The sequence below is a fragment of the Aptenodytes patagonicus genome, chromosome 7 (genome assembly GCF_965638725.1).
Source record: "Aptenodytes patagonicus chromosome 7, bAptPat1.pri.cur, whole genome shotgun sequence".
NCBI lineage: Eukaryota > Metazoa > Chordata > Aves > Sphenisciformes > Spheniscidae > Aptenodytes > Aptenodytes patagonicus.
In genome coordinates, this window is record NC_134955.1 from 11110698 (window position 1) to 11137651 (window position 26954).

Consider the following 26954-nt stretch of genomic DNA (forward strand, 5'->3'; position numbering starts at 1 on the left):
TTGAAATGATTTACGTTCATTCAGAGTTACTGCTTTCACAGCTAATAAAAATGCCATTGAAAAAATCACTTCTAAGACAATATAATGTACCTAATCTATTATTCTCTCTTGCACCTTAAAAATTATTAGCTTACAATGCTTGGAAAGCTTAGAATAATTAATTCTTGAATTCCTTCCTAAATGAAGTTCTTAGAAATATACCTTGGACCTAAATACTGTATTTACATTAAAATGGGCTATTCTGAACACACATTGAATTACATTATTTTAAAGGGCTTATCTTTTGGGATAGCTATGTATTATGATTCTTTACTATTTCTATAATGCACTTTAGGCCTACAGTACTCTAGAAAAAACAACTTGTCAGAAGTGACATAAATCCCAGAGCTGCATAGGTCCAGCTTATGGAGTCCCCGTGTGTTACTGGGGAAACTGCCCACGCGCACAGCAGCCCCCTGCAAACCCAAAGGGCCAGGGTGTTCGCCAAGACCTGACGAGCCTCGCCGGTGGGCGAGAGCTGCACAGGCTGTGCTGGGGCCAGACCAGGCACCTCCGTACAGTATATGGGCAGATCCTAACTCACTTTTCAGTCGAAGACTTCAAAAGTTGACCTCTTTTCCTAAGTGAAAGCTGAGAAAACCAATAAAGAGGCAGTTGCTTATTAGAAAGCCCCTTCCATTAGAGATGAAAAGCCAATGGATAAACGTCTGTGCTAACTCAAGATTTCTTTAGGTCTGGATAAATAAGGCAACATTTTTCCTTTTTAAGTCATTAAATACATGATTTAAATAAAAACAAAACAGGGTGGGTTTTTTTAATGATTTAGATACTGTTAGGATTTAAAGGGTCACAGTCAATTTTGAAGTTAAGTCCTTACTAAGGGGAACGGGATGAGTTCACACCTCATATGAGGGTATTACTTCAGCAAAGCTTGCTGCACACTGAACAAGCAGTATATTAATTTACTACACGAAGGCCTAAGGTTTGGGGTTTTTTTGACATTTTAAATTATGAGGCATCTGCAAACAGATCCTAAATCTGAATTGTACATGGATTTTCCACACCAGCCAATTCAGATTGCCCCTAGACATCCCTTCCAGCATTAATCACTCACCCACACTACTGTAGTTCATATTTCTTTTACAGAAACAGAGGTCTGCAAGATTCTTAAACTCTTGCCTAGAAAATAGAAATTATTACTTATGTGGCAAACTAAGTTTTAAACATAAGGGACCCAATTCTGCCTTCAGTTACACTGCCATAAATCTTTAACAACTCCATTAGATTTATAACAGTGTAACTGAGGAGGAAATTGAGCCCAAGATATTTTCTAAATCGGTAATTAAATAGCAGAATTTTAGCTTGGCACAGAGTAAAGACCTCTTAGATTACGTCTTTGGATAAGGCTACATACTTTTTTGTTCCTTGAATAATGATGTTATGAACAAATTAAATCATCTTATTTTCACCAGCCTCTATATTACTCTTTGGAAGGACCACATCATCCCATGGAGCATCAACATGGGGCTAAATATTGCCTCACTTTCCCATCCACTTTCTCTCTTCTCCGTATAAACGTTACTCTTTATAGCTGTCCATTATTTGTACACGGTATATAGCACCTCAAGGACCTTTTCTTGTTTGGTTTCAAGGAACTGCTATATTAAACAAATGTCTAATAATAATAAAATGGCATTTAGCCAACTCCCTTGTTAGAGGTGCAAGGCATCCTGTGGTCACATTATGCAGAGACTGTACTTTCCAGAAGATGCAGCCTGCTCTCCCAGAGCACAGGATGTGGTGCAGGAAACATGGTTTTGCCACAGTAGCCCTAAGGTCCCCAAGGGTCACTGGATAAACTGTGAAAGGGGCCCCTTCAGCATTAAAGCATAGATGGCACTGGGGGGAAAAGGGCTCAATTCCCAGCTCTGCTATAAAACTCTCGGTGACATTGGACAAGTTTTTTAATCTCGCTAGACTTCTTTTCTTCATTGGGGTAAAGGCAGCTTGTAAAACTTCCCGTCTCGTAATTTTAATAGAAGTGGGTTTTTTTCATGGCTATTTTACCTCATTTTTATCTTTGCTCGGTATTGCCAGTTCTAATGCATCTTTCTATTATTTCCCACTTTGCTAACCTCATATGCCAGAGTCCACACCGTCCCCACCAGCTCTGTACATCACACTCGCAGAGGTCAGTGGGAGGCTGTGGCTTGGGACAACTACTACCAAATGGGGGCTGAGAGAGACCAATAGCCTTTGGGGCGGCCAGGCCAGGCCAAAGGTTTTTCTGAACTGTCCCACCTGCTAATGACACTCCTCTGGCAACCCAGCTATATAGCTCCAGTAGTCTTTTTTCACTGCATCGCAGGATGGAAAATTCTGTGGGTGGCTCCTCCATACGCTATTCCTTACAGTAATTCCCCTCAGCATTTTCACAGCCTCTGGTGATTAGACCTCCTACAGCTAAAAATACACCATGCAGTCTAAATATGTAACACACAATATATGCCTGCGTACCTCACCTATCTAAATATATGCCTACATACCTGTCTAATAACTACTACGAATATGAATCATAATAGTTCTTTGCAGATAGCTCTCACAGTAGGTTGCATTCAGTTGCCAAAGCGAAGAAGGAAGGTCCCAGCCAAGAGGTAGCCAATTTGTTGTGTGTAGACCTCCTTGCTGAGGTCTCTTAAATACATTTTAATTGGCTGGAAGGGAACACATTATATTCACACACACACACTTGCACATATATGTGTGTGCATATTATGTATGTAGCTATTAGTAAGCACTTATTTCACCATTAATTGTACTAAAAGGTTTATTGCTGACAGTCTATCCAAGGAAGAACTAAACAAATGAAAATGCAGTTCTTGTTCAAAGAATTAAACGCTGAAGTTACCAGTTCACATGAAGGCACCTGTTAAAATAATTCAAAGACTACATTCACTATGGAAAGTTATTTTATTACTTATCTACAGTTGTCAACAATACCCATAAACAACAGTAAGCCTGCTGTCCCCGACCACCTGGAATTGGAACCATTTGGGTTAACATTTTCTTTTTCCCAATGTCTAAGGTAGTAGTGTTACCTGTTAGTTTAGGGGTAAAACTGATGCTGAATCCAAGTGGCTGAAGACGCTTTTTTCATCTGTGTTCCCTACTCACTTGCATTGCTAGCATGACATAAAAGGCAATTTAAACTATGATTTCTATTTAAGTAATGCTTTTCTCTTCCATGCTAACCAAACAACAGTTGATGTTAAGGTGTAAGTAAGCAAAAGTGAAGCAGCTTCAGGCAAATAAGCTTGAAATGTTTTAGCTTTGCTGCAATGATTACGCATGCTGAAAAAGCATTTTGTTCCTTATCTGCAAATGTCGTATAATCTACCTCACCTGCTTCCACAAAGATTACTGGAATATGCTCCCTAACACCCCCAGGCATATATTCTGTGCTTCTGTCCCCAAAACTATCAGACATCAAGTCTGATACTGTTGCCTACAGACAAACCAAGATTCAGCCCAAGCCAAATCCATTGCTGCCTGTTGGGTCCCCTGTCTATCCCCTCCAAGGAGGGCAACCAAACAAGGAATTGGGTTGATGATCTGATCTTTTTTGGTGGCTCATACACATGGTAACCTCTGGCAAGCTTACTGCCCCCTTACAAAGGCAGGCCAGATTTTCTGCTAACTTTAATTCTGTGCCAAGTTCCTAAATTCTATCAGGTTGTGTGGGTGCAAGACAACCTGATCTCTGGATTTGTCTTTTTTTTTTTTTTTTTTTTTTTTAAACAAAACAGAAAGGAGATCTCAATAAAAGCATGAAATCTGCCTACATCCAGGAAAATCCTCAGGAGGCTTGACCTAGTTGGGGATGGCTGTTGTAGGAAGGCAGTAATTAAGCAGTTGCGACAGTGATGCTGACTTCTCACACCAGAGAATGCACGTGTTGACCACAGTTTCTATTAACAGTGCTTATTTGAGTCCTCTGTAGGTAAAATTGTAATGGTGTTTGACTGACATCCCCGCAACTCCCACGGTGTACAATGCTTTCTCAGGGTTTCAATTTCCTTGTGAATTTGGGATGCATTGTTGTCCCTTTTAAAATAGGTCTAACAAGCCATGCTACTTCCCTATGTTTAAAAGAGCATTCATGAGATAGAATTAGCACATTTATGTTCATGTTTCTCCTCCTTTCCCAATTCATATTATTTTTGCTTACATAAACATGTCCTTTAATCATCCAATGTGAAAATTTTAGTATGCCTAGAACAAAACCAGAAAAGGTTCAGAAGAGCCTTTTTCTATTAGCTAAACCATTACTTCTACTGAAAGTCTGTAAACTGTTAATCCATTAGTGTCCAATTCCTTAAACTATACGGTCAGACTAAAATCATCTGGAAGCCCAGACTCTGAAGTGTCTCTCTCTGATGTTCCAGACCAAGTGCCGCACATTAAATTGTTTGTAGGATAGGAAAATATTCATACAATGGTATGACTACAACTTCTCAAGGGCATCATAAAAAAAAAAAAATCCTGCATGCATCTGTGAGGAAATCCCTGTAAGACACAGTTAAGATACATATTAATTTTGAATAGCATGGCCCTCAGGGAATTGTGTAAGACTCATGTCACAACAACCACAGCATTTACTCTCCAACAGTTAGCCCGGGCTCACTCCTGTGAGGTGTGGGGTGAGATATAAGCCTACTTCTCGGGAGACTGCACGTCCCCAGAAAACCAAAGATGCTGTAAAAAGTTCTTTGTGCTGCCACTGCTCCTTGTTCCCTGTGTGATTTGTGATTACACCCACACTGAGCAAATCCACTAGGGGAGAGGGGGAACATTAGCATGAAGTTTCCCTCCCGATGTGGTTCAGATGCCTGGCTTTCACCACTCATCTCACTGGCCCCAGCTCTGCCTGGCTTGAACAGACGGCTAGGAGTCTCTGATTCCAGCAGCTCTGGGATGCTGGTGCAAGCCATGGTGATGGTGCTGACTGTGGTGGTGCTGCTGCTGCTGGCGGTGAAGGGGTCAATTTTTGATCAATTTTTTTCTGTTACTGGTCATGTAAGATGCTCTCGGCACTGTCCAAGTCTCTCTCTTTATAACACAACGGTTTCTATGTTTTCTTACATCTTCTGCTTCCTTAAGGATGCCCAGAACAGGGGTGTCTAACATGAATATAACTCACCTTCCACATCCCCACATAAGCATTTTGCTAGGGATGTGGGTCAATGGGCTGCTCCTATGATTGTGTGAGATAATTCAGCTTGTATTTGAAGCTGGTAAAAAAGGAGACACTTCTACTATAATCTCACACTGGTCTCTCTCATGAAGAGGAATACTTGTCTAACTCAAGTTGCCCCCAGGTTGTCTGAACCAGAAGGTGTTCACCCTGACATGCTTCTAGGAGGGATCCCAGTTCTGCCAAGGAATGAGATCAAATAAATGAGTACATTTTCTTTTACGCTATCTACATGTGGGATTTTCAATTATCTTGAGCTCTCAGTACTGTGCAACCAACTAACACACTACATCAGCCTGATCAAGGCTGTTTTTACTACCTCCTAGCATGACAACCCTATTTCTTAAGGCTGCAAAACTATGTCTTCTGCAATTACAGTGTCACAAGCTCAACATGTGAAATCAGTGCTGGAAGAAAAATGAGCTAATATAAATCATACTAGACAATCACCTAAACGTATCCTGGATGTTCTAGTGAGGTTGCATCACTTCAGTGCTCTCATGCTAACATGCGTCATTTCTAAACAAGGGTTTTCCTAAAGGAACAATGTCATAAAGGAAAAACATCCTCTTACTTTGTTTAGTATAGCCATTTGAATAGGACTAGCCACTAAATGACTCTTGAGTGGTCAAATGCCTAATCTGAACCTGCCCTTGTAGCTTCCACTTAGTTCCAGGCAAGAACTAATGTTGCTAGTAACTCCTCTATACAAGGGTACCTACTAAACACTGGAAGACTTGGGCAGCTGTCATACAGTTTACTTGACATTGTTTCCCGTGAACAGGCTATAAACAACTTTCTGCGAGTTCTTCTTTATATGGATGACTGAAGAGAACATACTTAGTAGAGAGAGGACAAAAACCAAAGTGCTAAAAAGCACTTCCAAAGGATGTCCTGCTCTTTTTGATGCATAATTTTTCAGCAAAACTTTCTAGTATAACTTCCCATTTCCTTTGGAATACCTCATTCTCCTGATCCAACACAGCCAAATGGAGTACTTGATCACTGTGCCATGTATAACCTTGCACAACATTACTCACACTTTCAGATGTGGTGCTTCCCACAGCCTGCTCTCTTCTGCCTGCTCCCCAGCTAGGAGCTGATACCCTTATCACGCACAGCTTTTACAGCCCCACTTAGATTTTCCCTTGAGGATGGCAGCTTACAGCAAAGGGGGGGGGGGGGAAAAAAAGATTCTCTGTCTCGTGAAGACTCTGCCATTTTATCCCAAACCATTGACAATTTTCTCTTGAAAGCCCAAATAGAAAGATTAAACCCTGTTCCCCCACATTTCAGAAATCCTCAACAAGCCCAAGACCCTGTATTTCTAATGACAGCAGTGACTATTGATCAGCTCACAAAATCAGACTGCCTTCTTGCAAGCACAGCATGCTGATGTTGCAAGAACATCACCAGATTGCAAAAATGTTTATAGGCAGATTTGTTCATAATCTGAGTAATTTAAGTAGTAACTTTTCAAACAGACACTGTATCTTTGGACCTTCCTTTTCTTCACTTTTAACTGATTGCTCAGCACACGCTTGTAGCCTGCCTTCATGCATGCACTGTACCATGACGTAATACAGTGAGCAATCACAGGATTGCAAGAATGTTTCTAGACAGATTTGTTTACAATCTAAGAAACTCAAATAGTAACTTTCATAATAGGAGTCCTATCTCCAGTGCATTTTGTGTATGTTGCTGTGAGACCAAAAAGAAAAAAATAAAAAAAAAAATACAAGAGTGTATCTTTGTACAATGATTGCAATAACAGATGAACAAACATGCAACCTGATACTTCACATCTGGTATTTCATCACTCCAAATACCTTATTCGCATTCAAATATATTTAATACTGTGGAAATTTTATAAGGTAGTGATGTCTTTATAGAGGCAGTAACTTGCATGGAACTTTTAAAATTAAAAGCAATAGTAAAAATAATTTGTAACATGTTACTGTATTCTTCATAAAGCTAGTTACCTCACAGTTTCCTAATAGAAACCCAGAAAGACGCCTAATAATAGCAGTTAGCTACAGAATCACACAAGCCTACAGAATAGGATTTCTTTTGCCGATGTACTAGTTCAAAGTTCAATTTTAATATTCAATTTATACAAGGTGCTTTGGAAATGAAGGTTATTATTATTATTCAGCATGCAAAAATTCTATCATCTGAGCAGATATTTTTATGAAAGTATCATTTTCCCTTTACTGTCATGGTAATGCAGGCCAAGAGATTTTAGGCATGACCTAATAAACATACACAACAGTTCTGAAAGGCTGCTATGCACCTTCTCACGTTAATTAGTACTCATTCTCTGTAAAACAACTAAACATGCTACAAAACTTCCTTTTTAAATATTCATTAATACACTCTTAAGTAGTTTTGTTGCAGAGATTAATACCTCCGATGCAAATCACAATGACTAATTTCATTCATAATTGAAGAGCTGTTTACAGGTCTCAAAAATTAAGATCAAACTATTTTCTTGTCTTAAAGGCAAAAGCCACCTTTGCTACCTTGAGGCTAAGTTAACAATGCTGATAGTAACATGTCTGTAGGAGTTATTACACTTGCTAGCAACTTACGTTACTTTGGCATTGTCCCTACAGCTGCGCTAAAGCTACGTCTCGCTATAGCTAAATTTAAAAAAAAGAAAAAAAAAAGAAAAAAAGAAAAAAGAAAAGAAAAAAAGAAAAAAAGAAAAAAAAGAAGAAAAAAAAGAAAAAAAAGAAAAAAAAAAAGATGAAAACATGCACGCAGGGCCAAATCCATTCCCGTGGTAACTCCAGTGACTTCAGTGTTACACCAGGCATAAAAGTAGGGCTGCATTTCACAGCAGCTTTCATTCTTGTAATCTTTTCCAAAACACTCTCCCAGGAGCAAAGACAAGCACAGGCAAATATCCTGCCAATAAGTGAGTTCACAGGAATTGCTACAAGTGACTATACTGTCAGCAGTAAAAGACCAACAATTGGAACAAAGTACAAATACAGGACAGCCAATGCCCTCTAATGGGCTAGAGTTTTACTATGTGCTGGATAAACAAGGACACAGAAATTCATCAGAACTGATCTCAGAGTGGAGGCAAATTATAGGGTGTCCCACTTTGTACTAGTGGATGATATTTGTGTTTTATCAATACTTCTTTTGAAATGGTACAGATGAAAAAAATTCTTACCAATACCTTGCAAAACAAATGAAAACTGGTCTAAGAGTCGAGTCTTTCCTCCATGGGCTACGCTCAGCTGCTTCCACAAAGAGCTTGAGCATCAATTTATAGATGTGTTCCTCTATCCTCCTTCAAACTTCCGTATTTATTCCCTCCTCACCTTTTTTTAATTTTATTTACTACTAGTCAATGCTGTACTAGGAGCAAAACCAAAACTTTGAGACCATCACAGCCACACAAGCACATGCACACAGGAAGGGGGAAAAAGAGTGACGGATAGCGCTTTCCTGCGGAAACCTTATAGCTGGTCCCTTGGCCTTACAGCGCACTCCCTTTCTCTCAAGAATTTCCAAACTACGGTTCATGGAATTTGCCCCTCTGAACCAAAACAAGCATCTTTGCTTCTTACACAATCATTTCCTATAAATTTAAAAACAAGAGTTTCATTAAGTTTTTATTTCGTTTTCTGAGGGTTTCTTCAAGGAGCCATAACACTGTACTGGTGGCAGGGTCAGTGGCAGCCTGAACTGCTCCTGGTCTTGCACAGGTCACGACTTTGTCCTTACAGCCCGAGGATGCCCCAGGGTGGAAAAAAAAGTCAAGACATCCCCTTCCCCCTCTCCAGCCACAGAGCCCTGCAACCCTCTTCTGTGGGGGTAGAATCGAAAGTCTTTTGTTCTTGTCGTCCTCTGGTGCCATAAGTTACTTTTTTGGGAAGGCAAGGGGAGAGGAAAAGGCCCTCCCCTTCCCCTCCCTCCTGCATCCAAGATCACAGCTGTAGAGGAACAGCTGAAGCGATTCAGGCTGCCCGGAGAGGTCACAGATGTCCCTCGGTACCGCTGGGGTGGCTCTGCCAGCGCGAGCCATGCTGCTGCTACCCAGGTGGCACTGTGGGCAGGCACCCCTCGGCCACCCACCCCACACGCCCCCACGCATTTCAAGCCTCCCAGTCATGCTCGAGCAATCCTCCAGGTCCCGCCGAGCCAACCGCCCAGAAGCCTGTACACGGCCCTCTTAGAAACACCACTTTTAAGGACGATTTTAGACCACCACAAAGAACAGTGAAGAAACTCTGGCTTCTGCTTACATGAATGTCGCAAAACTCTCATTAAATCAAAGGCAGAGACTTAAAATATTTCTTCAAGCAAAATCTCTGCTCTTCTCAAAGTCTCTCTCCGAAGATAAAAAACTACAATTGCTTAACTTAATCCACACAGAGTGATCATTATATTTGCCTCTGTAAAGATCATATTTGTTCTAGTGCCCATATCTAAAGGTAATTTCAGTTAGAAAATGAAATGGTGCTCTCTTGACCTTTTGTCTTACATGTTTCATGAATTACTGACACATTACAATATCCCCCAACACTATGGAAGCTTAGAGATACTGCAATGTCTCTCTTGTAAGTGAAATAAACTTGGTATGCCACTAAAAGGCATTAAATTATTTTCATTATGCCACACAGAATCTAAAACACTTACACTGTTTTGATTTCAAAATCCTTGGAGAACAATTATGCTCTCAGGGCCATAAGACTCTATTAGAAAGTCCTCAGAAACCTAGCATGGTTTCAATAAATCCTCAAATGCTACAAAGCAGTTACTCAGCTTGAAGAATGAAAACATGAGTTCATCCACTGCAAAGTCAGGATGTAAATTCTGCTCATACAGCACCCTGCACTTCCTAACACATTTTTTTTCTTCCCAATCAGGGCAACGCTTTAAGTTAAGTTTTCAGCATCAGACACGCATACCTCCTTTTTTCACTGAAAATAAACAATGCTTGATTTAGGATGAGCATAAATACATGAGATGCACATATATGCTTATGGCATTACTGGCTAGCAGGATTAATCAGCAATTAGATATGCATAAATAGTTTTCTACGTATATAATTTAACAAATGTTAACATTCAGGATTAGAGAACCATTAAATTAAATCAGTGATTGTCAAAATGAATGGATAAATATGTTAATTTCTTTAATTTATACAACGGCAACACCAAAAATCGGATTTCAGGGGTGATTACTGTGGTTGTAGGGATCCTGATTTAAAAAAATAGAGCCACCCTTATTTTAGCTGATGAGGCTGTTCAAGCCTAAGTAGAGCTTTTGAGCATAAATACACAATAAGCTTGTTTGTATATACATGCTTACGTCCCCCTAGGAAGAGCGCAACCTTCTAATTAGGCAAATCATCTCCCCTTTCCAAAGGAAAATAACAACACCGAAATGCAATCAAAATAGGGGGAAACAGGCGAGAAGGAGAGGACAAGAGAAATTATACGCCCCTGCGCAGGGAGAGAGGGGAGGGGGGGAAGAGAGAGGGAAAGAAGCAAACACCCAGGCAGGAAACCGGGGCCCGGCAACTTTCTGCCAGGGCAGCTGAGATGCTTCATCACAACTCTCCTTTTCCAGACGCGACGTTTCGAGTGGCCGCCAGGGTCACATGGCAGCTGCGAAGGGAGGCCGGGGGGGGGGGGGGGGGGGGGGGCCGGGTCCCGCCCGCCCTGACCCCCCCGCACCGCCGCCAGCAGCAGTGTCCCTGTTTCCATGACCTCAGGCGGGGGGGGTGGGGGGGGCCGGGGGCACAGCTGGTGGCAGCTGCAGCACCATCTGCTCGGGGCTGCGCCCCCGGGCCGGCCGCTCCCCCCGCCGCCCCCTCCTCTGCCTCGGGACAGCCCGGCCAGGTAGGGGCAAGGTCGCCGGTGAGCGTACTGCCCCCCCCCCCAAGGCACAGCGACCGTCCGCCGCCGGCCGCCCGCGGAACGAGGAGCCGGAGCAAGGGCTCCGCCGCCCGCAAAGAGAAGTTTGCAAAATGGAAAAGAAAAAGCGGCGGGGCGAGAGGGCTGGGGCGAGCGGGACGAAAGCTAAGGAGCCCCGGATAGCGCGTGCAGATGTCAGCATCCCTCGGCGGAGCGTGTATTTATGGAATGCTGTCAGCACGTCATCTGATTTATAGCAGTTTGCACGGAGGGAAGGGGAAAGGAGGGAAGAAAGAAAAAAAAAAAAGAAAAGAAAAAGAAAGGCACAAAAGCACCCCTAACTTGCCTCTTTCATCGAGAGGCTTCTGAACACGACAAGAACTTTATCACTTTGCAATTTAATACTGCATATCCTGCCACGCAATCACGCAGACTCTATTTCCCATTTCCCTTTCTTCACCATTTATTGAAAAATAAAGAAAAATGCTTACTTTTTTTTATGCTCAAGGAGTGACACATTTAAAAGCTTCTTTTAAACATTCCCATTCAGCCACAGCATAGCATTCACTGAAGACACAATTCTGCATCAATATTGCTTCCTAGTGCCAGTGGCAAAGGGACTGGTTCGGACAGTCCTGAGCAACGCATCAGCCCAGCTGAGCTCCCTCAACTTCACAGATTTCTTCAAGATTTACTCCAAAAGTACCAAAATCAGAGCCAGGGATTTTGCATAAAAACAAGCTGGGCTTTACAGTTCTCACTGGGACAATTATTTCCAAAGGCTAAATGTGTACCACTTACCATACATTTTGCCTTCATCTGATAAGATGATTTTCCTCCTCCCACATGGTGGATAGATAGCTAGAGCCTCCTGAAAGCTCTGTTCAATGTCAGGGCTCCAGACACCTTCTGCATCATTGTCAATAGGTTTATCTGCAGAATCACTCATTCTTTCAATATCTTCGGCAGGACTCTCGCTGCCGCTCCAGCTGCTGGGCTCAATGGTGATGGCTGGGGTCTCCAAGCCTAAGCCTGGAGTCTTAAAGGAAATAAACCTACAAAACAAACAAACAAATAACCCCAAAATGCATTAAAGACATGGAACTTCAGGCAAACATTTCTGTCTACTTCCGATACTAAGTTAACAGCAGCTGAGCAGTAATGGCAATAACACAAGCATGGAAAGCACCCAGGAAAAGTAAAAAATTAATAACCATTCTACCTCAAATCGGCAGAGGTGGAGCAATAAGGTTGTCAGAAGGGGAACTCTTTACCACATTTTCTGTGTGCAATTACATGAAGGTATAAAGCACCAGGTTATTTTTCACAGATAGTCAAAGTGGGTCTTAATACTGGGGAAAACCCTGCAGCACATGACACATTTTATCTGGCTGAAGACTGGCACCCTTAAAATAACGAGCCAGATCCTCAGGCGGGGGTAAATCAGCATACTTCCACTGGCTGGAAGGGAAGCACACCAGTTTATGCCAAAGTGACCACCAGAGCCTAAAACCACTTAAACCTAAAAACAAAAGCAAAAACTATTGTTCACATTCATCCGGATGTCAGTGGAGTAAACGGAATTACACTAGCGATGACACAGCTCGATGCGATTAACTGGAAAAAGCTGTAATTTTCACATCTTACCCAAATAAATAATGCAATCAGAATCTGAGCTACATACAAACAGAAATCTTTAAAATGATAATACCAGAGAAAGGAATTACAAGAAAAGATATATACTTTGCCTGTTTTAAAAGGTCTCTGTCACAGAACCATAGCAGAACAAAAATTACAAGCTTCAAGTTGCTGAATCAATTTAATAAGAAATAATTTAATATAGCTGCACCTGCTCACACCACCAGAGCTGCAGATCTGTCAGTGTTCCTTTTATATTTTTGAGAGAAATACAACTCTGCTATAAAGACTTGCTCCAGGCAAAAAAGCTGCTATACCAGACCAAATTCATCTCTGGTGTAATTCTTCGGGAAGTCAGTGAAATAACACCAGGAACAGATTTGGCTCAACATGTCTAGGCATAATGCAGTTTTATTTTGAAAAACGAAGAAGTTTGGTGACTCTAACTGATCTAAGTGGATGGGAGTGTTCAAACATGCATGCATGAGCTGCACACACACTTAAAAATCCAGTTAGTTGGCTAAACACTCAAAAACCCCTAAGCTGTAACATTTTTATTCTGCTGGGGGAGATGAGAGCAGGCCCTTTCCGCATGCAGAAGAGGGGGGCTTCCCCTCCTGCACACCTCCATCCTCACGCCGATACGCCTCTCAGTGGGGTCTCAGTACGTCATAAAATAACAGGCGAAAAGTGGCAGAATGGCATTCACCCCACGGAGAAAGAAGGGGAGGCTGTACGTCAGAGGCCGTGACAGCTCTGACGAAACACCTTTGGGCTGGAGAACTCCCTGAAAGAAGAAACATTTACAGCAGCCCTCACCTGAACTAACCAATCAACCAATCACTACAGATAACCAAAACCTGATAGTCCGGTCCCTCGGAGGCTACAGTGCCTTGCAAAAAAACAGAGCTGAAACTGGGGAAACTGGGAGTGGTCTCTCAGCCTCGCTAACCAACGCTACCAGTCTGATGTCCCAAGTATGGGGTATTTTCCACTTCTCCAGGCTCTAACAGGAGCTCAGAGGGATCAGTACATGCAAAATGGACTCCCAAGAACTTTCTTTTCGTTACTTGCATGTCTGTTTCTACAAAAAGGCATTTCTTAACTTCGCATTTGTTTGAACATTTCAGCACAGCTTATAAAAATGTTAGTGCATACCCACCAGTAATCTCAAGGCTAATCAGTGTCTCGAACGCCTTTTAATAACTGATAATGAGAGAGCAGATGGATTCACAGGGAACCACACACAAATGATAAGTGGGTGGGAAGTCTGGCCAAATACACCACTTATTGTCTGGGAAATCCAAAATGTACAAAATATTTAAAGTCTCGTCACGAAGAGGGAGATGTAAACTTTTGTAAAATAGTGACACGCCATCCTTCATAATTCTCAGAAGGCTGAAAGGTTGATTCAATCCTTAGAAGATTTGAACCTTGTATGCAAGGTTTAGCCAAAACATAAGCACAGCAATACCGGGAAAGAACTGACAAAAACAATCATGTCCACTTAAGCCTTCAAATACAGGGGGAATTTTAGGTAAATGAGAGGTAATTGAATGTTGATTGGGATAATCAGGGGGGTTCGGTTTTATTGCCACAGTGCAGGGGGAAAAAAGGCTACTGGAGATTTTATTGGCCTCACATGATCAAGACCACGGTTTAGCATTTCACCAGAAGACAGCACGGACCGGGACTGTTTACCGGGTCAGTTCTTCAAAGGTGACTCAGGGAGGAAATCCTTCCCCTCCCTGATCCTGGGCACGACGGCAAGCAATGCACAGCACAGCCACGGGCATCCTTCGCTCAGCCCAACCACCCTCTGCTTACAAAATCTGCCACAGTCATAGCCTCAAGTCTTATTATCGTCCTATAAACCAGCCCTTGTTATTACATTATGCTGAAATAATAATTAAAATGCACACAAGGAAAACAGAGAGGCTCTAAAGTAATTAATGTTACTTGATATTCATGTTAGATCTTGCATTGTATTTACTGGTGAATTTTCACTAATGTGCTATCTCCCTTCCCATTCCTTTTTACCTACTTGGATATCATCTTGAGGCATTAGTAGCTACTATTCCAGCCTCTAAAATGTAAGACAACCAAGTGTTTCTTCCAGAACATCTGTATGATAGGGGCGGGGAGCAACCTGCTGAAAAAAAAAAAAAAAAACCAAACCAAAAAACCCAACAAAACCAAAACCCTTTCATGTACTAAAGGTTGCTTTTAGTGATTTCCATTTCGGTGAATGCTGACACTGCAGATCAAGCTGGAGGACCAAGGAGCAAGAAACCTTGTATTACAACCACTAAATGGCTCCCTCTTATTTCAAGAAAATAATGAGCTACTCAGTTAATCACTTCCAGCTCAGCTCTATGTATCAAAAGGCAATTCCACCTCCTCCTTAGCTTGAATTCTAAGGACCCAACTGTGATGAAAAATTTCAGACCTGTTATGCTGGAGTTCAACATGATTATCAAAAATAATACAAGCTGTCAATAGCTGAGCTTTGTTGCACATTTCTAATGAGCTATAAATCTCATGTGAAAAATGTGGATTTACAGTCTAATTTAAATTTATAAAAAATTAAAAATAAAAATTAAAAAAGCAATCCTTCCTTATATTAGCAAACTCCAAATCTTACAATACCAACTTTCAGTGGAGGAAGAGTTAATCCCCTGCGGGCAATTAACCCCACCCACCCCACCCCCCCAAAAGCAGAGCTTGCACACATGACAGATCAAGTTGAAGAGTTCTGTATTTGCTTTTTATCACGTTAACTTTTAGAGAACCAATTTCATGCTTGTACTTTCTCTTGACAAAATTTAAACACCTCAACATTACCCAGAAAACCAACCAAAATAACCAAAAAAAAACAAGAAACAGGTTTTGGCTAACCTTTTTGTACTTTCCAAGATTGCTTAAAGCACACTGCTGCAGTTTAGGAGGTCTCTCTTCAGAGTTTCCCTTTTAACACCAGTGTCTCTCTCTCACATATTTCAAGACAGCTTCCCCTGTGCATAAAGCTCTTTTACTTGCAAACCTGAATGCATCTTTCTTGCAGTTGTTGTCTACTCTCTCCAGTTAAGCCAGTCCTAAGTATATCTGGTTTCCTCCTGTCATTATTAAGACACTTTTTCTATGCATGACGGCGGTATGTTCCGCCCTCAAACAACACAACATTACATTTAGCAATGGAGAAACTATTAGGGAGAATACTGGATTTTATAAATACGTTTTGTAGCCAATCCATTCAATACAGCTTCATGAAGTATAAGATATGACTTATTTTCATTACGTTCACTTGGTAGAGTAACTTGAAAACTTACTTTAAAAACTCAGAGAAACGAGGATAGCTATTGTCAGAGCTGATCAAACCAATGAATTTAACTAAAACCAAATTATAGTCTGCAACATCTTATCAAGGGAATGATTTCTTTGCTTGCATAAAACATTCTCTTATGCCTTCACTTTATGAGCAATGCAAACCTGGACTTGCCCAGAAAGTTGCTGCTCACAGACCAACAACTGAGATCAATAGCTCTTCACAGGAGTGTAGGGCAAGTGCAGATTTAAGGCCTTGATATGTTTCATATCCTTCAATACTTGCACAATGAACTAACATGGAAACATTGTCTTTCAAGAGTCATCAGAGCTGAATCTTATTTTACAAAATCCTGCAAAAGTGAAACCATTTTCTCCGTTTGTTCAATTAATTTACTTTCTTGAATTTCAGCATACAGGTGCCAAATGGTGCCTTCACTGAGGTATCACTTGTATGTATACATAACCACTGGAAGAGGATTAATACTCTGCAGGTATTGGTGCAGGCACATGAGAAAGACCGAAAACATGCCTTGGTTCTGAAAGATGTCTGAGAAAAAATGATTATGTCTCCCCAGTCATCTAAATTCTGTCTGCTTGAAGGGGATCAATCAGATATTTTTGAGATAACCTGCAATGGCACCTGCAAGAATTTGCAGGTGAGAAAGCACCAGTGTAGTTATCCACACTGATCTTCTAGCTATGAATGGCTGCAGAAGGCTACCAAATAATTCTTACAACCAGCCCAATATTTCTAAAACAGGTCTTTCAGAAAAATCTTAATTCTCGAGGTAAAGATTTTGAGTGTTGAAGTGGTAAATTACACTTTTAAGAATAATTTTACTTTTAGTTTGTGAACATCATCTTAGCTTCAGTTATATAAAAGCAATGGCACCAGGAATCCAACAAGCTTTTTATAAACATCAAGATGATAATGAGCAGATGAGTAAAAAACAACTAATTCTAAATTTGCAGATGGCAAATTTTCTCTCAAGGCTTGAAAAGTTACAGGCCCATGGGATTTTCCTTCTGCTTTGTTCAGCAGTGCAAATCCACAGCTGGAGCACTAAGGCTTCAGGAAAGAACTGCTGGAGAGAATCCAGAGGAAGAAAGTTATCAGATCTAGAAAACATGACCTACCAGGAAAGGAATTAGGTTTGTTTAAATTTAGAGAAGACTGATGTGAGAAGATAACCACTTTCAAATAAGGAAAAGGTAACAGCAAAGCAGAGAAGCAGCTCTTGGCCATTTCTACTAAGGATAGGACAAGAAGCAAAGAACTTAAGTTGCAGCAAGAAAATGATAGGTTGGGCATTTGGAAGACCATTCTGACTCTACAGTCACACACCAGAAGCAATCAGTCTGGGATACTGGGGAACTGCTGGGGGGAGAGAGGTTGTTAAGAACAGGTGACACAAACGTTTCTCAGGAATGATGCAGCTATGCTTAGCCCTGTCTGAGGTAGAGGAACGAACTAGAAGCCATGAGACTCAGCAGCCAAGACAGAATGCAAAACGCCCCAACAGAGGGAAACCTGCAGTGGGAGCACATCCTTGACCAGGCATGGGGGAACCCAGATGCCCAGGAGACTTCATAGGTGTCCTAGTGACCAGACAGCTTTGTCAGCTGCACGGCAGAAATCCAGAGGAAACCAGGCTTCCTACCGCCAATGCCCGTGGAGCTACATGCTCCTTCTCTCTGCATGGTTTCTTCATACAGCTGCTGGGCAGTCTGCTGTGTGAACAGCACTGGCAAAAGCCACCTATGAAGTAGCTCATCAAGGCAGGCAGCATGGGGAGGGAGAGCAAACCACCAGGCTGGGGAGAAGAGGGCTCCTTCTCCTGCTGGTGCTCTCCGTGGGCGTTTTGGGAGATAAGGCTGCCTCATCCCCAGCCACCCCATTCTCCTTCCAGATACCTGTCGAACTGCCCGACCCCCCCATACCACATCCGGATTTCTCAAGCTCTTTCTGCACTGATTAAAGTAAACATGGAATTGGTGGAAAGCTTGAATTTTACTAGGATTTTATGTTTCTACTTTGCCAGTAAAAGTATCTTTGCAATGTTTATGCAAGTCAAGCAATATGCTCAAGCCTTTTAAATAAATAAAATTACTTATTTATTTAAAAACAAATTCATACTCTGGATTTTGTAGCTGTGATGTGTAAGTACGTATGGATTTTTCTGATTCCTTGAGGCATTCAAATGGCATTACTTTCAGGAAAACAAAATATATACATATATTCAAGCCATTTTATATATAATTTAGTTTTATGAGGAAAGGATATAACACAGTATGAAGAATAAAAATGTAAATCATTTACAGAGCATCTAACGGTGAAATCATTAGCTTAAAATGACTTTATATTGTATTTTTGTTACAAGGTCTACTTATCAGCAATTATTCCCTCTAAGAAGAAAGAGCACCAGGAGAGAGAAGCAGCCCATTTCTAGGATAAAGTATTCCTTTAAAACTCCGCCAGACTAATTCAGCAATTCACTTTTGCCATTGAAATGAAATAAAAAGAGTTTTTCTCTGACTGCATGAACACTTCAGGGAGAAATTCTGATGCTGTGCTTTTTTGGCAATCAAATAGTTGCATGTAATGATGCTTCCATGTACTTCCTAGCATACATTCCTTCATATAAACTAGTTCTGTTCTCCTAGGATTAAAATTACTATTTCTCGCTTGGGATTCAACCTTTTTACTAACTGCAAGCTACCTACTTTAGATTTGTCTTCGGGATCTGTGGAGGAATAATATGAGCTGTTCATTGTCAGCTACAGAGCACCTGTAAAAAGCAGCATGATGTTTTTTTTCTGAAGGGAATGCATTATGCATTATGAGTGAATTCAGACATTACTTTCTTCCCCTCAACTACTGCACTCAGGTATGCATAAAAGTAGCAGGAAGACAGACAATACCATGCCAGCATGTAAAATACCAAAACCATGTAACTTAACATCAGTAAAGTGATAGTTTCCTTCAAATATAACTCTGTAGCCTGCTCATCTGGGAAGATTTACATGTGTGTTTTCACAAACTGTGAGAAAACTTACTGAACAAAGAATTACTTAGATCTGCAAGAGTAGGCAGCATATAGGCCTAAATGTGAAATTAGGATTATACGAACTATTTCTAAAAAGAAACAATGCATTCTCCTTGAATTGCTCATTTTTTGCTTATAGAAACAGATTACTCAGCAAAGAGTGGGCTGATGTTAATAAATGGGAATTCTTTGCTTTGCAAACAGCTTTCGTCTCTCTGCACTCTTTATTGCAACTGAAAAGAGTATTTCATACCACTTGGAGGGCCTAATTTTTTTTTTTCCCCCAAAAGCTGCTTTTGTTGATATAAAATTATTGTTGTAAGGATGCTGAGTCATTGACTCCAACCCAATTTTCTTTTCCATTAGTTTTAATTTCATACAACTAATAAAATGGTTCATCTTCTCAGTGGGGAAACAACTGGATTCTGACTGTGACTACACCACAAGCCAACTCGCAGGCTCCATTGGCTTTGTGCTGGCTCACCAGGACACCTTCTGCAAGCAGCTACAGCTACAAACCATCCACAGCATCTAGCTAGTGCCCAGCAATCTAGCATGCAAAGTACTTCGTAAGGGGCTACACATTACTCGTGGTCCATGGTCTGCACCAATTACCAAGTTATCACCAGGTAGGTGAATCTTAACATACCAGTTGTGAATCCCTGTCTCATTATGGTCACAGCTGTTTGAGAAACAATTCCTTCCTTATGTGATACCGAAGCAGTCACATTCATCCTAGGTGCTAGCACTCATTTACACCCAGCTGGTTTCAATTGTAAGGGTGTTCCTGGGATTTAACCCAGCTCAAATACTGCATTGTGGTGGTAACCAACAAAGATTATTCTAAATATGACTTGGCACTCAGTGGAATGAAGAATAGCGAGCATCATGTCTGACTTGCTTTTGCTAATTACCAACATGAAGCAAAGGAAAGATAAAATATTTACCAGCTCTCAGAAGGAGAAGCCATTCTTCCTGCAACTGCAGGAGGTGACTGTGCAACAACCCAGCTGCTGTGCTCTGCGGTGGGAGCCGATTGTGCACCTACCGTCACCCAACAGGGATGGCTTGTGAGTGGCAATGGCAACATCTATTACCAGTGTAATGCCGTGGCATGCTTACCCCAGCTGTATTCCAGCTGTGACTTTTCTATGACAAGAGCTGCTATATTGTGAAGTGGGGATTATTAGTATTTCACCCATTTGCCGATTATTCAGCTTTTAGAAGAATACTCTGTGACTGAGGGGGGGTCTGCCCACACCTGGGGGGCTCTGCTCCTAGGGCAGGTGAAACGGCTCTAAGAAACACTCCCCCAGCCCCAAGAACTGTTAAGTAGAGGCCACAGTATAGTCCCTCAGGGCAAGGTCTGCAGCCACTGCTTTGCTTGGGGCATGTTTACAGAGCAGTTTGGCAGTTCACTGTAATTCATTCTGCTGCCAACACATGTAAACAGAAAATGAAAACTAGTATGTGTAGCTATCAGGACAATGGGCTTTTTTTACATACAAGACTGGAAAAAGGGACATAAAAATAGATGCAGTTCTTGCTTACACCTAACAACTGTCTATTCCTTGAATGCCTTAAGTTCAGTCACCCAGTGGAGACTGAGACAGGGGTTCAGTCTGCACAGAGGCTCTGTGCCTTCCCAGTGACTCCACAAATTATGAATTACAGTATAAAAGCCCAAGGAAAACAGACACTGGCCCTCCTTCAGCTCCAGTGGTGTTCATCTCCCCCTATCCCTCCACGCACATAACTTCAGCATCTGGACCTGGATACAGACACAAACACCCTGAATGCCTTCGGAGCTAGCCATCTTGTGCATCTAGTGGTAGTTTTGCCACTGTTTCAGTCCCATCTACCTGGGAGTATGCAAATGATGTAAACACAGTCAATGGTTTTCTTATGTGCAAACAGACAATCCCTTCCTTGTAGTTTGTTGTAACTGCCTTTCCACAGCATCCCTGAGCATGACTAGTTTTTTAGCCCAAAAGACAAACTGGAACTATTAATACCACATACCAATTATTACAAATATTAGAATTAGGTACATCCTTGATCTCTGGTGTGTTACTAGCTTCCTGCTGGGACCACGTATGATCCATTGCTCACACATATGACGGACCTGGCAGCAAGTCGTTCTGTCTAGACGTAGCCCTGAAACCATTTGTTCCCCTGATTCCCTAAGCCTCCCCAATTTTATTGGAGTTGCCATGTCACACAGACATTTGCAAAACCAGATCCAATCCTTCACATTCATAGCTCTCTTATTTTATTCCTGGCATATGACTAACTGGTTTTCTACTCTAAATCTAAAATATTAGATTTTTCTTTTTTTTTTTTTTTTTTTTATTAACTTGTTTTCAGGATGAAAGGGTTTTTTCCACAATGGCTGCAAAAACATGAGCGTTCACTCTAACAGCTCTGAGTGAGGTGGGAAAAGGGACAGAAAACCACCTGCTTGAACAATTTTGTATAAGTTCAGTCAGGAAAGGGAAAACCAATGCTATTTGAAGGGTGGTCCAACATCTGACTGGTTCATATGTAACACAAAACTTTCGTCTATATAAAAAATATTTTATATAATGATTTAAGTATTCTGTTAAAAAGGTACAAAAAAGGCACAGTAAAGTAAAAGGTTCATTCATTTACTCAGGTGCATTTGTTTAAACAAGAAATAGCCACAAGATTAACCCTTTCCCTATACCAAGCTGAAGAAGGACCCTTCTTTTATGAAGCAGGAGAAAGGCAAGTTTTGGACTAAAACTGCAACATACAACTGGCCAAAGCCACCCCTGGAATCCAGCGCTGGCAACTTTTATTCCTCAAGTCCACTTGTTCTCAGCTTTGCAGATGTTATACAAACACTCCTTTGCCTAACTACGAACACACACACACTTTTTCAAACATTTGTTGAAAGAGCTAAATTTTAGCTAAAATTCATTTTACAAATTAAGGAACTCTGCCAAACACCATCCATAAGCTCTGTCACTCTAAAGCTGCTATAGAAGGTTGTGAATGCCTCATGCTCACCTGAATGTGCCTATTTGGTACCAGGCAGATCCAAGAGAAAACAGTTTTATTCTGCTTTGGTGTTACTACTTGAGCTACTGCCCTGGGCTCTGATTCTGCCAACACAGAGCCATTTTATACATACGAATAATCACTCCAAGTTTAATGAAGCTCCTCACATCTCCATTAGCAATTGTTTTGGCTGGAAAAAGGCCCTGCCTATCAGCCCTGGAGGAGCCTGGAAACAGAGGAGTGATAATACTGGGAGGCTCACTTTGGGAAAGGCTGTGGCTTTCTGGTGATAGGACACAGAATCTCAAGACAAAAAAAAAAAAAAAAAAAAAGGAAAGGGTGAAATCACAGCACCGCGGCCCTCAGCAGGGCTGGGATTCACTCCCATGTTTCTGGCCTTGTTCTCACCAACTCTAAACAGAAAGGGATTTCAGAAACCAGCATGTGACATCAGATAGGACTTGGGGTCCACATTGACTAGTCACAACATGTCTAGTGGCTTGTCTTCATCACAAGCCAACACTAGAAACCCCACCTTGTGTTTTTGTGTATAGAGAAAAATCAGAGCAACAATTTTGTTTGCAAGTGCAGTAGCCGTCAAATAAAAATGTTTTAACGCATTTTGTTTTCCAACTGCTAGCATTAGTGTTATGGGCAAATTACCTGCCAAATTAAATTTTAAGTCTGAGTTGTTTATCTATGTAGTACAAAGGAAGCCTCCTATGCAAGGAAATGAGCACTACTAATACAGCGCTTCTACACTCCAACTTCTTTCTTCCATCTCACACTTGCCTCCAACACCTATCCTTCCACAGGTGGTGAATGCATTGGCTTTACTTTGTCAGTATGACTGTCTCATATAGATAATGACAGAACTGTAGCTTCCGTTTTGTCCATAATGGAAAATTTATTTCTGATATCTCAAATAAGATTCTCCTGAGAAGTAAGGATGCTTTTATGCAGCAGGACTTGCATCTTCTAGAAGGGAGTAGAAAACACGCTCCTGCTGAGATACTGAAACCACCCCAAACTGTAGCAATCTTTAATTGCTAAACGTAAGTAAAACCTACAATGACTAGTTACAGTATTTTCAAAACTCAATATAATAGTAACATAGTTGTTCCACGCTTCTCTTGCAGTTATTGCCTGTTGAGGAAGCAATTTCTGTCTTAAGCTCTGACTTACATTTCCGGTCTATTTCAACTCCTTGTTCACTGTAGTTTAATCCTGCTTCAGGTGGTGTCAATTTTCCACAAAAATAACTTTGCTGGCAACCATTAGGATTGAGAATTCACTGGACACCGGCAGAGTTAAAGAAGAGATGGCACGGTCCAGGCAGCAGAAATAAAACACGTATAAAAACCCAAACAAAAAGTACAAGCCTAGGAACTAATCCTCATAATTCTACTGGCCTCAAAAAAATCTTGAATTTAACAGAAATACCGATTTCACAGCGCACTGTCATTTCTGCCGCAGCAGCCCTTCCTCCCCTCCGCTCACCATTCAGTTTCAGGGGCAATCATCACCTGCCTCTCACTCTGCCTGAAGAACGGCTTGTGTGTCCAAAACCTCCCTTGTTATTTCCAGCTCTGTCAGTAGGCTCAAGGGCCTCTCATGAGCCGCCCTGATAAAGGCGTGCATGCCTTCTGGTGAGGCAGAGACCGTTAACACCAGGATCTCCCTGAGCTGGCTGGGCGTGTGGGAGAAGGTCCATGCCTACCCTGAGCAGACCCCTGCCATTTTCCCCTACCTGAGTCACCCTTCTGCCGCACTGCAGCTGGAGCTGTTTCTTGGAAAGGGAGTGTCAGGCTCATCCAAGCCCACACGGAGGTCTGCACTGGGGCTTTTCACTGCTGTCTGCTCGCTCATGACTGGGACTATCATCTGTCCCTGCCACATGTGGAAGAGGGGGGTGGGAAATGAACATGAACAGAAAGCCTTGCAGAAAGGAGCCTGTCCAAAGCAAGGAGAGAAACCCACAGAGTATATTAGAGAAACAGAAAAGAAACGCATGGACATGTGTTGTCCCTTACTGCTCTTTACTCGGGACCTTCCACCTCCTCCCTGCCTGTCAGTCGTCCTCCTCCATTTGGCTGGAGGGACACAAAAGGGGAGCATACCCTTTCAAAGCTCACTTTAGTTCCCTCTGCATGGGCAATTGCCACAACAGCTGGGCCACATTTTCTCCTTTTTCCAGAGCCAGGGCTGCTGCTGTGCCCTCAGACACCTGCGTGCTGCAAGCCCAGGGGCTGCTCTGTCACTCACTCGTGAAGGCCACCTGCCTGGGCAGGCTCCTGTGGCCAGAGCACACCCAGCTCTCCCCCACAGCGCCTGCTCCTGCGTAGAGAGGCAGAAGCCAGCTGAGGTGCTCACAGAGGATCCACAGACACATCTTAGCTGGAGGACCGGTGCTGTCACCAGGGTGATGTAAACTGCCTACTGTACCTAATTTTACTGTTTTCTCCATAAGAGACTGATTGGGTTCAGGAAGACCTGAAGCAGTTGTGTTGGCCACACGTTGCACACGCTGCTCCTGAAACGGCGCAAGCACTGCAGCATCCAGCTTGGTTCTCTGACCGACACGGGCAGAAATACCTTCCCAGAACCATGCTGTTATTTAGACTGCAAGGTCTCTGAAGGAGATAGAAGGTGGTTTCTCAATGTTTTTGTTATAGTTTTACCATCCTAATTGGGGTCTTCAGGAGACAGTTTTGTAGTAATATGAAAAAATCCATTAAATTCTACAGATTCCCCAGGGGAAGGGGAGTATGCAATCAAATTCCAATAATGTCTTCAATGACAAAAGAAAAGTGTCTCTGCCCACAGTGGTCAAGAATACCTCGCTAAAACCAGCTGATAGTTGCACTGTCTGGTATAAATACAATGCTTCTAACATAAGCATTATTTATTATCTGAAGGTTAGACAGTATCAAAATCTGTTTATGAAGAACAGTTAATACTCATGCATGCACGCAGTTCTATAACAAAATGTTTTGTCAAGCTCAGAAAAAGACAAATAGACTCAATTATTTATACTTTTAAATTATGTTAAATGACATTTACTCTTCAAAATTACCTCTGTTTTTCATAATGTTGTCTATACACAAAAGTTCCTTTAACTCAATGGATGCTTTTGTTGTAGGGAAAACTGAACATGTAGCATGGCTTCTCCAATATGTTTCAAATTAGAGGCTAAGGGTAGTTTCATGTTGATAGCTGAGACTTCGAATTTCACAATTTAATTCACCACCACAAAACACCATTAAAACCCTGCACTTTTTTCTTTTTAAATTCAAGGTTGCAGGCTTTCCAGTCCTTGAAGGGTAGATGTCTCTTTAAGCTGAACAATTTCTGGACTTGCACAGTAAGCAAATATCAAAATGGCAAGTCTTTGGAAGATCTATCAATCTTCAACTATCTAGTGGTGTTTCTAGTGAATCTAACACTTCAAGAAAATGACTAGAGTGACCTTGATTCTTCTCTTACTTAGCCACTGACTTGCTATATGATTCTTTAAACCTTCCTATGCTTTACCATTTGCCATATCCTCTTTGCTGAGAAGCTCGGTCAGGCTGTGATCCAGTGCCTTCAAAACCAACCAGGCCTTTTTCTACTTACTGCCAGTTAAATCCTTGGAAATCCTAGGCGAATGTATTTCATTTGAGTATTTTTGTTGTTATTATTAAATGAACATGAAGGAGAGAGTGACCCAGGCAAAAAAGAATGACCCAGAAAGGGAATAAGCCAGGAAATGACCCAGAGAAAAGAAAGCATTTTGGCTTTCTTCCTCAGACTAGCACTTGATTTCCTCAAATGACTTTTTTTTTATTTTATTTTAAAGTATAAAAAAAAAATGCTGATGAACATTACAACAGAAGTAAGCTTGGCTCTTGGTAGAGAAACATTATGACTTAGAGCCAAAGACATTTATTTTTCACATTTGAATTATTTTTTGAACAGCATTTCCTGGCTCAATGTCACTGCACCACAGATAGATATGATAGCAGATAAGCGTATGAGATTTTAGATCATCAAGAATGTTACTTTTACAATGAATATATTTGTAGTCAGAGCTCAAAAGTGGTTTTATTTCTGCTATGCATGGAAGATGTTGTATTACACGCTGTTTTACTAATACACTTTTCTTTTTAAAACAGAATGTAATTCATATTTTCTGACACTGCAGCTGCAATTCGATAGTTGGATTTACTAACCATGTGGATTTACAGTAACAAACTCTTCCATTTTCTTTCCCTCTCTAGCTCACCTTTCTGCCACCTTGATTTATTTCTGTTTCACAGCTGCGCCTACCAAATTATTCTTACTCTCACTCTACACTTTTCCACCTCTTCCTGCAGCTGATCCAAACTAAAACACAATTTTTCTGGGAATGTGAAATTAAAGAATTCTCACAGCAAGAATACAATGCCCAGAACTGAAAGGGGGGGGGGGGGGGGGGGGAATACCTGAAGGCTACAGGTTGAAATTTAGAAAAGTTAAAAATTCTCAGTTTGGATTCCACCATCAGTAGTCACTACAGCACACCAATAGCCCTCTCACAGATTCTACGGAATTTATCCACCTCTGGTATTTACAGCACTAACCACCTTAAGTAGTAATTGCTGGAGTTACATAAACATAGTCACAAGTCCCGAATATCTCACTCTCAAAATCGGTATTACTGCTGTTAAAACTGGCATCAGAAAACCTTAGTAGCACAAATATGATCCAAAATACAAACCAATCCAAATAAATAATGAAAATCAGATCAAAACAAAGCAGAGA

General features: G+C 41.4%; 1 protein-coding gene across 5 annotated transcripts in view; it reads right to left on the reverse strand.

Annotated features, from left to right (window-relative positions):
* TEAD1 (TEA domain transcription factor 1) overlaps positions 1 to 26954 on the reverse strand; it is a 162415-nt gene that overhangs the window by 95508 nt on the left and 39953 nt on the right. For 3 of the 5 annotated variants that reach the window (XM_076343957.1, XM_076343956.1, XM_076343955.1), the window contains exon 2: positions 11935 to 12188. In XM_076343957.1, the coding sequence (XP_076200072.1) occupies positions 11935 to 12082 (148 nt within the window). In that variant the 5' untranslated portion in view covers positions 12083 to 12188. Of the gene's footprint in view, positions 1 to 11934; positions 12189 to 26954 lie in introns of those variants that run through there. The other 2 variants (XM_076343952.1, XM_076343951.1) reach the window with 1 other exon arrangement.